Here is a 14925-nt window from a genome sequence, read left to right as displayed (position 1 = left end):
TTATTTTGTTTTAATCTATTAAAATAAATTAGATTTATCTATAGAAAACGAGTACAAAATACTAAAAAGTATTTTTCTATAGAAAATGAAACTTACTCTTTTTGTTATAGACGTTTTACGATTGATTCATGTAGCTGGAAAAGATACCACAAACATCTTCAGTGCCTCTGCTTGCATGAGAGCAGAAGGGGACATCTCAAATATGGCCGAGGGGTTCAAGTCTCATCTCATTCGCCTGCTTGGAAATCTGTGTTACAAGAATAAAGATAACCAAGACAAGGTAAGTTTATTTCTTAGTGTGTATCATACATACATGGCTACATTTAGAATGTAGTATTTAGAATTTAGAATATATTTATTTTTTGAAGCGAAAGCTTGAGGTGCTTAGAAATAGCTTGAAGAAGATATATATATATATATGTATTATATATGTAATATATTTAAAAATATACATATGAAATATGTTTTGTATTTATTTCATATGTTATATATATATTTTCCCCACAGATAAACATAAAAATAATGTTATATTTGTTTGTATAAGAGTTTGTGTTTTTGTAGTTTTGTGTTGTCTTTGTCCTTAGTTGTGTTTGAGCCAGTCTGCTTTCTTGTAACTTGTCAATGTTTGTACTAAGCCTGTACATTTAAACACACTCCTATATCATGTAGAGAGCAGTCAATAAAAACATATATTTAGAGAACCAAGAAAACTTCCTAGCACACAGTAGTTTAATAAATATGTATTTTTAATAAATACGTTATATTGACCATTATCTTAAGAAGAAACAAACAAAAAGCCTTAACTTACATCTATATCCTGCGTTTATGGATGATAATTGCATAAGCCTTTTCTTATAAGTTTTGAAATAGACATGCAATGTAAGTATTAAGTCTTTGGAAAGTTGGTAGGCTGCTTTTTGAAACTTCTTTGTGCTGAACAGCTTAGAGGTCATTATGTTGAGAATGTGAGAGAGTGGTATAAAAAGATGGCGGGAGAACTGGACCACATGCCTCACACTGAAGTAGCCCTCCTGTGTCTTCCTGGAGTTTTACTTTGTGTGCTGTTCATTTTGCTTCATTAAATATTAAGTGTATAATATCTGTGGCAGATTATATTTTCCTAAGATGACAAAAAAATATCTGTCATTTTACCTGTATTTCTGCAATGTGACTTTGGCACTCCCCCATCAAGTGTTAGTGTCTATTTCTCCATCCCTTGAATTTGGGCAGGCCCTATGGCTGCTTTGAACAATAAAATTTGGCAGCAGTGATCCTGTACCATTTCTGGCAGAGCCTTTAACTGGTCTGGTAGATTCTATTTCCAGCTCTTTAGAAGTCATTCACCATATATGAAATGCGAATTCCCTGAGATCACCTTGCTCTGAGTTGCTGAGTCCACATGGAGAGGCCCTGGTTGATGAGATGCAGTGAAGAGAGAGAAAGAGACTAGTCAAGGAGTGTGCACAGAAAGTGCGCAAGTGTGCATAAGAAACTATCTTAGTAGTGGAACCAACCTCAGTTTCTTACTTGCTCAGCTGATGCCACATAGATCAGAGACACCCTGCCCAGCAACACCCTTTATGCATTCATGACCCATAGTATTGTGAGAAAAAGTGAAAAACTGAAAAAAAAAAAAGTTGCATATGTCCTGCCCCTATTAATAGCCTAGTAAGCTACTATTGGGCTGGTGCTCCTGCACATAGCAGTTATAAACTGGACAAAAGACAGCTATGTGAAGACACTCAAATTTGACACAAATAGGCAGATTCTGCGGACAAATTGACACTTGGGAGAAAGGAATGGCATAGTGTGCCATGTAGGGCAGCAAAAACCCTGATAGAAAATCTAAAGTCTTTCTAGCTTGATGAATCAAAGAATAGTTTAGGGGCCACTATAGCCATTGAAAAGTGACCAGGGCAATCCCAGAAAGGAGAATACAAGCCCCAAATTTAGCAACTACCTAAATCCCACTAATGCCTGAGCCACACGTGTACGGGCCAGGCTCCAAGCAGCTAAGCTAAGGATGAAACAATTGTACTGAGATTTGAGCTGCCACCCTAGAGTTTGTAGTTCAAGTTCACCTGAGATAATTGCCTATGCCAAAATATTAATATCAACAATCTTTAGAGGAATATAATAGAATCCAGAGTTTCCACAGTCATACCATTCACAATGTCTGGGATACAATCCAAAATGGCTTGACATACAGGAAAATGTGACCTGTTCTCAAAAGAAAAGGTAATCTCTGGAGACTGACTTTGAGATGACACAGATGTTGGGTTTAGCAGACAAGGATTTTTTTTTTTTTTTTTTTTTTTTTTTTTGAGACAGAGTCTCACTTTGTTGCCCAGGCTAGAGTGAGTGCCGTGGCATCAGCCTGGCTCACAGCAACCTCAAACTCCTGGGCTCAAGGGATCCTCCTGCCTCAGCCTCCCCAGTAGCTGGGACTACAGGCATGCACCACCATGCCCGGCTAATTTTTTGTATATATTAGTTGGCCAATTAATTTCTTTCTATTTATAGTAGAGACGGGGTCTTGCTCTTGCTCAGGCTAGTTTCGAACTCCTGACCTCAAGCAATCCGCCCGCCTCGGCCTCCCAGAGAGCTAGGATTACAGGCGTGAGCCACCACGCCCCGCCAGACAAGGATTTTAAAGTAACAAATGTAGCTATACTCAAGGATGTATAGGAAAATACGCTTCATAAATGAAAAGATAGGATATCTCAGCAGAGAAATAGCAACTATTAAAAAGAACCAAATGGAAATTCTAGAACTGGAAAATACAGTATCTAAAGTTAAAAAAAATTAACTGTGAATGTGTTTAACAAATCAAGAAAGATGATGGGAGAAAGAGCCAGCATGTTTGAAGGTATATCAGTAGAAATCATCTAGTCTGAAAAACAGAGGGGGAAGAAGATTGAAAATAAAGTGGACATTATAAGATGCTAAATTTTGGGGTAATTTGTTATGTAGAAATTGATAACTGCAATAATTCCTATGAGACAGGGCAAAGAACTAAACGCCAGATAACTTGTACTTTTGTTATATTTGTGCATCATTTTAGCACTCCTCCTCATCTTCAAGCAGGTATGAGTGTAAGACTACCAATTCCCCCTTGGAAAATTACTGGACTGATTTTTGTAAAAGAAAGTTGACAATGAAACACTTTACCTTTTTAATGACCAAGACTGCCTTCTTGAGCACAAAAGAGGTGGCTTTTTTTGTGTTTATTCTTTTGTTGCTAATTTGGATTGGCCTCTTATAGGAACAAAATGTAGTAACCCTTAAAAGGCTTGTGAAATACCTCACTGAAGTCAGGATCAGATTGCACCATGAGTAAATACGGAGTGTGCCCAAGTGCTGCTGTGTGGAGGTCACTGGGGAGCACAGGAAGTCGGGGTATGCTCTGTCGCTTGGGCTGTTGCTAATAGCACTGCTGATTTCTGAACAAACACTCAAGAGGGTATGAAGGAGTTCATTCTTTGAATATCAACTCAAATGCCTCTGTTTCTCCCAGTTTCTTACCTGTGTCAACAAAAGGCCTGAACCTGAAAGCATTACCTCAGGGATTTTTTTCCCTCTTATCAAAGACTCTGATACAACACCAAAATCTTATTCTAGATTTGCTAGAACCTTCTTTCTTCTTGCAGCCAAATCCTTTGCCTTGCTCATTATTATTGCCTCAAAGGATGGAGTTCACTATCACTCAGGTGACTTTGATTATAGTTTTGGGGAAATGAATGCTTATGTAGCACATCTTTATCATTGGACCATTAATCCTCATTGTGTTGTCTGGATGGGTTGTCCCACTCCTACCCAGACTGGGGCCTACGGGGAAATTTGGCTTCGTCTCTGCTCCAAGACTGAGAATCTGAATTGGGAATTTTGTATTGTCTAGTTTAATTTGGGTTTCATCCTTCACCCAGAAGGAAAATGAGACTTAGGATTTATTTTTTTAATATCTACTATGTCCCAGCATTGTGCTTAGTGAATTACATCAACTATAATCTCTCCATCAGCCTTGCAAAGCAGGTTCCGCTAACCACATTTTACGGAGAGGCCGTCCAGTTAGTGTGTGGCAGAGCCCAGAGTAGAATTTGGATTTGTTTGTGAGTTCCCAGGCCTTTGCTCACTCCCCTATACTACAGTGCCTCTCATTTGAGAGCTTTTGAAGAATTTGAAGGAGAAAGTTTAAAATAGGCTTCTTGAAGGATTTAAGGCCGTAAATTCTGGAGGCTGGTGAATGTGGGTTTCCTAGGCTGGCCAGGCCCTGTTACCCTCCTAGTTCAAGTCTGGTGCTCTGGGGACTTCTCTGTTTCTGATTCACCCATTCATCCAGTGTGAATGTTTCCAGCCTTGGGGATCGTTTGAAGGATGAGAGAGGTGAGACATCGCCTCCTGAGATGCTTTCCTTCTAGGAGTACCTGGGGACCATCCTTTCATCTTTGAACCCAGATCTCCAAATTATTCATGACACAAGTCTTCCTGTTTTTGTGTGCTGCCTGATTCTCTGAAGTTTGACCAGAGCCTTTTAATCCCACCTGGGTCTCTGTGTTGTCTGTGTAACTTTATTCATTGCAATGAGTGTGGAGCCCAGCCGCTGGGTGGCACCCCTTGCACTTGGCCCTTTCCATTTTGTAGAGTTCTTTTCATCTGCATTAGTTCCTTGGAGCCTTTTTGACCTCTCTCTGAAAAAGATTGAAAAGATATTATATCATCATCATTTTCTAAATGAAGAAACCAAGGCCCAGAGAGACGAAGTGTGATTTAATTCAGCTGAATGAAAACTTAAGACAGTCACTTTTGAAGGGGGGATAATGCATGTACCCAAGTAGCTGTAATGAAAGTACGTGTGATGAGGCCTGTCAGAGAAGAACAGGTGAGTAATGGGGTCCTCTGGGCTGGCTGTGCCAGGAGCACAGTATTGATAGGAAGGGTGATCATCTGCCTTTGATATTCGGTGTCTTTGGGCAAGATTAAAGAGAGTCAGGGTGTCTGGCCTCAGAGTGAAAATCAGCTCAGACATATATGTTACTCAGTCTTCCCATGAGGCTTGAACTCTTAAGTCTATGCACATGATGGGTTGTAGTGTTTCCTGAATTGTAAATGCATCGCTAGACTTCCTTTCCCGAGTCATGGTAGAGAGGTGTTCTTAAATTCGTACTGACTTCTATTCTTACCTTGTTATTGTGCTCAACTTGCATAGTATTTCCTTGCTACAGCTGTAGTGATTAGTTTACTTCTAAACCTTTGTGGACCTAAATGTGGATTCTGTTTTGGTTTCTATTGTAGGAAGCACAGGGATCTTAATGCTGTAAACATGACGAAAGCATCTTTGGCTGCCTCTTTGTTAGAATAAGGAATGTGTGGTTTACGTTTTTCTTCCCCATTCTTCTTTTCTTTACTATTGTTATAACCTCTTTAAGTGAGTCTTTATTAGAAGAAAAACCAAACATGTTTTTTATTCCATAAAAGCTAACTGCCTTTTTCAGAACAGACAGGCATGTGATCTAGTTTATCCACCTTCTTTTCTCCCCCGAGAAATTGTATTGATTGAGATGGGCCGTTGCCTGTTTGGTCATTGAGTCCATTCTGCCAAAGTTTTATGGAAATGCCATTCAGTTTCCTCTTTCTCCATCTCCTCCCTGAGGTAAAAAATTCCCAGCAGGCAGACGTGCTCGATGGCCCCAAGTGTTCAAATACATGTGCAGATAAAGCTTTCATTACAAGTATAACTTCATTTTAAAAACCAGTCTTTATTGTATGGAAAAGTTCAACATGGAAAGACAATAAACCTCATTTGGTCCCTCTAATTCTCAATTATGAAGGTAGGTTTCATTTAATACATAAAACATTTTTGTAATATATTTTTTATTAAGTTTGTTTTGCTCATTGTGTTATTCCAATATCTAAATTGTACCTGGCACATGGTAGGCATTTAATAAATTGTTCTTGAATGAGAAGTTATTTTTAAAATATTTGTTGAATGTCTACTACATATCAAACACAGTTGTAAGTTCTGAAGTTGTAAAGCAAGGAAGACACAGTTCTATTCAAGGAGTCTAAATTCTATGAAATTTCTTGACTATATTTGCGAACAAAGACTAGTAAAAATAAAATAAGTTTTCAAAGGAGAATTAATGTTTCTCTAAATTCTGGGTTCTGTAATTATTTTTGAAAGTATGTTTAGGATACATTTGACTATATTATAACTTACTGTTGTTTGCCATATTTTTATTTGACTTATCTAAATTATGTATATTTTAGATTATAAGAAAATCTATATTGTGTAATATTTGTCAGTAATTAAAAATTGTTTTCTAAATCCCAGATTTAGGCTTTGTAAATCTGAATGAACCTTTTTCATTAATCTTAAATAAAAATTTATACTAAATTTACAATTGTTAAACATTCATAATTTGGTCATCTTTTAGTGTTTATTTTTTGAGGGGGCAGGCTGCCTTTCAGCTTTTCACATCTAGATATAAAGAGCCAAGAGCCCACAAACTGTTAGCTCCTTCTTTATGGTTTCCTCCTATCCAATATCTTCCTTCCTTCCTTCCTTCCTTCCTTCCTTCCTTCCTTCCTTCCTTCCTTCCTCCCTCCCTTCCTTCCTTCCTTCCTTCCTCCCTCCCTCCCTCCCTCCCTCCCTCCCTCCCTCCCTCCCTCCCTCCCTCCCTCCGTCCTTCCCTTTTCTTTCTTTTCTTTCTTGAGACAGAGTCTCACTTTGTTGCACAGGGTAGAGTGAGTGCCATGGCGTCAGCCTAGCTCACAGCAACCTCAAACTCCTGGGCTCAAGTGGTCGTGCTGCCTCAGCCTCTTGAGTAGCTGGGACTACAGGCATGTGCCACCATGCATGGCTAATCTGTTCTATCTATATTAGTTGGCCAGTTAATTTCTTTCTATTTATAGTAGAGATGGGGTCTTGCTCTTGCTCAGGCTGGTTCTGAACTCCTGACCTCGAGCAATCTGCCCGCCTCGGCCTCCCAGAGTGCTAGGATTACAGGCGTGAGCCACCGGCCATATCCGATGTGTTTTCAAGCAGCATATTTGCTTATTAAATCATGAAACTGAAAAAAAAAATCTGTGGCTATTTCCTAATTATTTTCTTTAGGCTGTTGCTCTTAGCGAGTGTTACCTCCTGTTTTGTACGTGGACACTGACTGGCTTGTCGGTTGAGGGGGTAGTTGATTGAGTGATTGTGGAGAAATAAAAAAACACTCACGTGTTAGTGTTCTCTGAGCAATGTAAAATAGGCGGGGGCTGCACGCCCTTGGTGCTCTGTCCTCTCTCAGGGCCAGTTTCTGTATTTTCAACTTATACTAGCACTGTGTGGACTTCCTCAACTGTCACTCCTTTCCCAAGAAACCTTAACCTGGCCTTCTTGGGTCAGTGTGGAAATTCCTTCTACTCCATACTCCCCAGTCCTCCCCTACCCCACCCCCACCAGTCCTCTGTAAAGGGGTAGGTCTCGTTCATTTCAGTGTCTCCCCTTTGTGTGTACTTAAATAGAAATTTGTAGATATTTCATAGGTATTTACCAAGTTTCAAGTAATCTTCAGATTCTGCATTCTGTGTACATTACTTTTCTAATAGATGAAATTTTTTTGAGGGAGTAAAGTGAATGCAAATGTGGGAACTTTCTTTAGGATGAGAATAATTTGTTTTCTTGTCATTTTGACTACACATGTTTTCTGCATTGAATTTCCTTTTTGTTGTTATCTAGTAAAGAGCTAAAGTGTTTTCTGTGTGGAGACCAAAATCTGTTCTAGCTCAATTCTGAGAGTATGTTAAGGAACTTTTAGATTATGGGTGTATGTCTTATCTCAGTTGGCCTGTGTGTTTTTCCTTTGTCAGAAGCAAGTTGCACAGAATCTCAGTTTATTGATTCAAAGATTGAATGTATAGGCAAGATCTGGCTTGCTTAGAATTCCACTTCTTTGTAATGTAATCCTGGTTCAAGAAATATGTCAAAATTCATAAATCAAGCTGTCACCATTATTTTCCTGAACTTATAGTTCCTGTTACAGTAGATGAAATTAAAATTCCTATCTAGAGGACACCTATCGTGGTGTAGTTTGTTGCAGCTGTGAATCTTTTTTTTTCCTTTTAAAGACATAAAGGATGTTCTACCATTTGATTCCAAAAATTCCTTTTCTATGTATGTCTTGTAGCCAGTTTATTCTTTTGCAGAAAATGTATAACATTATTTACAAGGAAGAATTGCACTAATATTATAAGTACAGCATAGCGATGTGCTATTATTACTACTGTTGCAGACTAACCAGGCTCCAGGACTTCACCTGTGTTCCTTGCGGAATTCCCACCACCACTCCTCACTAGGCTGTAAGCACCTCGAAGGCGGACACACTGTGTCTGGCTTAACACCTGTCCTGACACCTGGTGCACAGTGTAATGACATTAATGGACAGTTGGAGATTATCTCCATTTTACTGATGAATCAAGCGAAGAGTAGTTAAGTTACTTGCTTGGGGCGATAGCAGGTAGAATTCTAACTCCAGGGTCCAGACTTTTTCCACTGTACTCCACTGCTTCCACATCAAGAGATGTTTGCAACTCATCCTTTGAAACCTGTCACCAAATTTGTGTGAATCCTCAGGATGGACACTTTATTGTAAAACAGCACATGTGGCCTTAACAGTAGTTCTTGACAATGATCATATTTCTCAATTCTTGCTGAACTTTTTTCATTGTGGTCTGAACTGTTTTAGAGAATATGGTGTCTTTGAGATTAGTGTAGAGGACTGTATTTCAGGGACATGAATTTTTCTGAGAAGCATAATTTACCCCATACTGTAGATAGAGAAAGGAGGACATTGCCCTGATGACTCAGGAGTTTGTAGAAGCCTAGAATCCACTTTTCTTAACTGCTGTCCATTTTCTTTACTATGCCATATAGTAGGCAGTGCTTTTAAATGGATTTGTGTATAACAGGAAAACCTTTTCATAGTATCTGTAACAAGAAATATCTGAGACTTAGATGAGAGGGAAGCCAGTTATATAAAATGAGAGATGTGCCTTACTAGTAGATGGAAATATGGAATAATTTAGAGGTATTAGTTGCTTTAAAATTCATTTTTATTACTGGGCCAATTAAAATCCCACTGAGGAAACAAAAAACAAAATTTTGACAACAAAATGAAAATAATTGAGGAATTTTCTTAACAATACTGAAATATACTTTAGACCTAAGATAATCAAAACAATGTACAGAAGTATATAGGTTAGTTGAGGAGAATGTATACTTTGGAAACAGACCCCCTAAGAAGTTATAAACAGTTACCATGTAATAAGGATAACCTAGTAACTTAGAGAGAAAAGGAAAGATGAATCATGAATAACTGGTTAACTACTGGGCATAAGCTAAGCTTGTTTTTGTAACAAAAATCAATTTTGCATCGATTAAAGAATAAAATGTTTAAAATGGAACCATGGAAAACTAGGATAATATTTATTTGATTTTTCAGAGTAAGCCAGAGTATTCTATGGATTAGAAACAGTGCAGGTTGTCACAGATTTGACTACAGATCAATGAGGAACTCTGGCTGCGGAGCCAGCTTTCCTAGGGTTAAACCCAGGTTCTGCTAAACAATAATAGCAGAGTAACCTTGAGTAAGCTATTTAGTCTCTCTGTGACTCAATTTACCCAAGCAAACATGGGTAAGTATGTTAGTATTTGTGGCATAGAATTGTGAGGAGTAAATTAGATAACAAATGTAAGACATATAATAGGCATTTAGGATCAGACATATTTACAGTTATGCTTATTTCAGCATTACTGATGGTAAGGACAGTGTGCTTTTCTATCATTGGCAAATGTTTTAATAAATTATGGTAATGCGATATGCATCTAATAAAAATTGTCTTCTGAGAGTATTTACCATATTGTTACAGTGCTCATGGTGTCATGGTAAGTGTTCCTCAAAGCAGCAGACAGCCCTATCTATATCTGATTAGCCCCTACTTTTGTATATTTTATATCTATGTTATATGTATATTTAAGGCACACAAATATATATGTGCGTGAAAAAATGATCTGGAAGAAATATATTACAATATTAATAATAATAATCTCTGAGAGGACTAAGGGTTGGTTTTTTCTGTATACTTTTTGTGATTATTACAGTAGACATGAATTACTTTAACAATAACAGTAAGATGCTACTAGAAAAGGAAAGGGCACATGTTAGAGTCCCTGTTTTTCTCTGTAAGAGTTTGTGCAGTTCATTAGTGACTGCAGTAATTCTTTCTTTGCTCTATTTTCATAGTCTATACTTAGCCCTTTCTTGGCCAAGAGGGGGAGGCTTTAACAAGGACAATTTCTATTACACTTTTAATTGAATGATTTTAAAAAGTGAAATGTTAGTATATGATCTGGAGAATTTTGCTAACTGAATTAATAGCTGGGATGAGAGTAGTATGGGTATGTGGGGGAGAGAGAGAGATAGACAGACAAAAGAAAATATAAAGGTTTTTCTTTCACTGTGTTGAGCTTTCTTTTTTTCCCCTTCAAAGGAATAGGAATTTGAATTTACTTTCTATTGTCAGGTGTTCTGGTTTGGGTACATTAGCTTTTACTGAGTGCATGAGTATTTAAGACTTCTATTACATATCTCAGTCTAATGAAAATGAGTGCTTTTGACATTGTGAAATTTCTCTATATCTCCTCAGGCTTCATTTCTTTGGTTAAATTAGAAAAGTGCTCTTATTTCAAATGTGGGAGAGCAGCTCTCTCTTTTTATAAAAAAAATAAAATAAAAATGGAATTGTCTGTCCCACATCTAAAACAGTTTTGATCTTTAGCATATTTAGTTTTTTTTTTTTTTTTCCTCCTGGCAACTACTGAAAATTAAGAGGATCAAAGTTATGTTCCTATAAAAGACTTTTTTCAGCAGCACTTGAAGTCATTATCAGACCCTCCAGGCCCCATCTTTTAAGAGCCAACTGCCTATCTTATTCTGGTAAAGTTTAATTTCATACCTATCATATTCTAATGGAATAAAAATGATATTTAGTCTCAAGCTGTGGGTTTTAGTTCACATTTAAACCTACTGCTATGTTATAGTTAAAGTCAGGAATATTTTTTACTCCAAATAGTAATGAACATGCTATTTTGGAATAGTGGTTAGAGCTTTTGATTCAGTTCAACAAGTATATAATTTGCCATATGCTGTGTACCAGCCAGATTCTAGACAGTGGGAATGCAGAAATGAATTTGGCCTAGTGCTCTCTCGAGGAATTCACAGTGTAGAGGGGGAGACAGATGCAAAAATATATCCTTTTAATGTCGCAGAGTAAATGGTGTGTGAAGTATTGAGAGCCAGGGGTAGAAGTGCTCTCAGTGCTTGGCATAAACGGCTCCACTTGGAGCTTCAGGAAGAACCTCCTGGATTGAGGCCTTGAAGGGTGAATGTGAAAGAGTTGGGCAGGTAGAGGAGTGGGAGAGCACCTGTGAGCAGGTGTGTGGGGCAGCCTGCTGGCCGTGGGACTCACTGGGCCTCGAGGGGTGAGGGTAGGGGAGCGATGGGGAGGAGTGCACACTCACATGGCCCTGTGGGTTTGGCTCTCACCTGTAGGAACCCAAGGGCAGGCTTAGTTCGTGGATTCCTTATTGTAGCTTTCACTTCTGAAAATTATTTTGGGTTGTTTTTCAGTTCCACTTACTCTTTCATTGTGCTGTCTGTATGTATTTGTCTTAGTCATTTCAGACATATTAATACTTATTTTCTCTTGGAGATTGTTTTTATTTCTAGTCCTTGGAGGGTATAGTTTTTCTCATTTGTGCTCTCTCTCTCTCTGTTTCCTTCTCCCAATGATTTTTGTGTTTTTAGCTCTAGCTCATCTTCTGTGAAGATAATGTTTTCTCTTGGAAGCCCCAATGGTCCCCAACTGTGAATTTGTTCACAGAGTAGTATGCTCTTGCTACCAGCTGGGGTCCTGGAGGGTCTACCCACCTCTTACCAGTTTCTATGTTAATATGCTTTCTTTGCTTGGGAGTCTGGGACCACACTGATGGTGTTAATTGGGACCCAGGACCTGCTTGTGGAGATGGCCCTCCCTGGCCCCGCACTTGGGTATCTGGGCAAACCAAAGCCTGATAAGTAGAATAAAACTAGTGGGTGGAGTTTTCCCTGGTCACTGCCCTCGTGTGCACTCCCTCAGTGCTTGCCTGTGCCCTGTTCATAGGGATCCTCTCCTGGTTGGATCTTGGATGCCTTCGCTCCTGTCTATCTCCTGGCTTTCTGTTTCTGGCCTGTCAGAACAGTACAAATGCCCTCCAGTGGCAGGGTGGGACCCGGGTCCCCGGAGCCCTACACATGTGAGTCCTGCCAGCCAAGCAGGAGCTGCTGAGAGACAAGCCTGTGGGAACCTTTTCCCACTGCCTGCTTCTAGCACCTTTGCACTCTTACCTTCAGCGTGGTGCACGGGAAAAGTTTGCTTTGGGGGAAAAAGCCAGTTTAAATGCCAGGGTTTTTTGCTTACTAACTAGGCAGCTTTTTACACATTGCCTAACTGCTGAGTCTCACTTTAGTCATCTGTGAAATGGAGATAATTTTACTTCCCTCACACGTTTGTTATGAGGATTAAATGATCATTGAGGATAACATTAACAGCTCCCTTTCATGAGTGCCTCCTGTGTGTACTGCAGACGTGTGGTTAGATCCCATCCCACTCCTCAGCTTGTGTTCTGCAGTCTCGTCCTGCCTCTCTAAGTTCAGTGTGCAGGGAAGGCCCCCTTGGTGCCACTCGGCAGTCGTGGTGCCCTCCCCATGGCCCCCGACAGGCTCTTGAGCAGGCAGCATCCATGAAGGGTACCAAGAGTGTGAGAAGCCTTTGGTCCTTGCCAGTTCCTCCTCCACCCATGGGCTGCCAGACTGTCCCTTGACACACAGGACTGCCTGGCTGTGTCTCGTCTCACGAGCCAGCAACCTGGTGCTCAGGAAAGCTGGGTGCCAGGGCACTAGAAAGAAATACCACCTGGGGTCGTTTGCAGGCCATGTGTAGACCTCAAAGCAGATCTCCTTCCATACCCCAGCTCCATTTCAGGACGTCGTGTGCTGAAGTTCTTACAAAGACTGCACAGAGGTACCCATTCTAATGGGTAAAGGTGTAGCCTCATTTCTCCACGACCCTCTGTCTTCCCGATGTTTTCATCATGCTGAGAATTCCACTATTAGCCTTTCATTTCAGCTCTCTGTTTAAAAGCAAACACATCTTGGAGGGGAAATGTTTTAAGCCTTCGTGTTTCTTTTACCTATTTGTGTGAATGTATTTCTGGTCTTTTCCTGAGTGCACATTCTGATCTGATGGGTAGAAGAGACCAAAGTGGAATGGAGGATGCGTCTACCTCCTTCCTCACTGCCTCCCAGGCTCTGCTTCCTTTGCTTCCAGCCGTGCCTGAATTCTAGGGTCAGTCACTCTAATCAGTGCCTTACTTCATGTAAATAGTAGCTCTTCATGCTACTAATAGTAGTAATTGGTTACATTTGGAAGTATCTACATGTCTTTTGAGGGAAAGGTATTATTAACTTGGTTACTTATTTAGATTGGAAAATAAAATATTGAACCTTATTTGAGACCCTGCAGAGTAAATACTTTCATAATGAATAACAATAGCAATCACAGTGGTACAGGCAAGCATTTCATAGTGCTCTAGTGTGTCAGGCTCTCTCTGAGCCCTTACATGCGTCAGTGCATTCCTCACAATATTTTCCAGAGCACATAATAGTAACGCCATCTTACAAATTTGTGAACTGAGGCACATTGGGATTAAATAACTTGCCCAAAGTCACACACAGCCACTCAGTGATGGAGCTACATGAGAACCCAGGCACCCTGGCCCTAGACCCGTGCCCTGAACCTCTGCACAGCTTCTCGGATGCTCCTCCTTCCTCTGTGTTTGGCACAGACTTGGTGCTGGCAGAATCTCTGTTGGGAGTTGTCCACGGGGAATATCGATAGTCACAGCTACGATTTTTATAAGTTTTCTATGCTGTGATCTCAGATTAGATTTGTATTTTGCAAGTGCATACAGAATGTCTAGTATCAATCTTCTAGATGTAGGAGTAAAGATGATTTTTGTAAATTAAGTTTAAAATAGGATTCTCTTTGTTTATCTAGACTATTTTTAAGAAGTTAGTATTCTGTGTACAGCCTTGAAAGACTGATGTTTCCAAAAAGATATGTTTATTAAAAAAAGTTTTGTGAACTAACTTGTGTATTTAAATAAGCAGAGTTGTATAGGTGTTCTTTGATCATTTAAGAAAAACAAAATATTGCATGAAAAGAAAGTAGTGAAATAACTATGTTGAACTTCTTAAAGGATATTTTCAGTTTTTATTTGACTGAATTTTCTGAGGAGGTCCTTAGGCAGCATTTCAGGCCCATCTGCTGAGAATTACAGGAAACCTTGCCCCTGCCGGCTGAAGCGGCCTCTCCACATTTTCCTCTGTGCTGTGTGCGTGTGTGTTGTGGGGGTGATGAGATTGTCCTTTTCATGTTGAACTTTTTGTATTATTGTACATCTTATGTTACAAATCCTTCTATAAGCTGTACTTAGCTCATGTTACCCTCAGACATTTAAATAATTGGTTTAATGTGAGACTAATTTCTCTGGGAATGACTCATCACTATTTACTTGATATGTTTTAGTGACAATGTTGTATTTATCCACTGGAAAAATCCAAGAGGACACTTTTAAATTGAGTCACTGCCATGGCAGCATTGGGGGTATGAGGGGATTTAGTTTTTATCTTTTCAATCCCAGAGGGTGGAAGTTGAGGAACAGGAGAACTGAGAGGACAGTGTCTGAGGTTTTCTCAAGCAGGTTGTGGCCAGGAATGACTTTGGTCTGCACCTGCAGCTCCTGGGCAGCCAGCCTGGGGCCGGAGTGTGGGAGAGGCA

General features: G+C 39.6%; 1 protein-coding gene across 1 annotated transcript in view; it reads left to right on the top strand.

Moving 5' to 3' along the window:
- ATXN10 (ataxin 10) overlaps nucleotides 1-14925 on the top strand; it is a 156453-nt gene that overhangs the window by 72912 nt on the left and 68616 nt on the right. The window contains exon 9 of the mRNA XM_012757348.2: nucleotides 111-280. Within this exon, the coding sequence (XP_012612802.2) occupies nucleotides 111-280 (170 nt within the window). The remainder of the gene's footprint in view (nucleotides 1-110; nucleotides 281-14925) is intronic.

This window comes from Microcebus murinus, chromosome 10 (genome assembly GCF_040939455.1).
Source record: "Microcebus murinus isolate Inina chromosome 10, M.murinus_Inina_mat1.0, whole genome shotgun sequence".
Lineage (NCBI taxonomy): Eukaryota > Metazoa > Chordata > Mammalia > Primates > Cheirogaleidae > Microcebus > Microcebus murinus.
The sequence above is the reverse complement of the archived record's forward strand: the minus strand, read 5'-3'. Positions and strand labels throughout refer to the sequence as shown.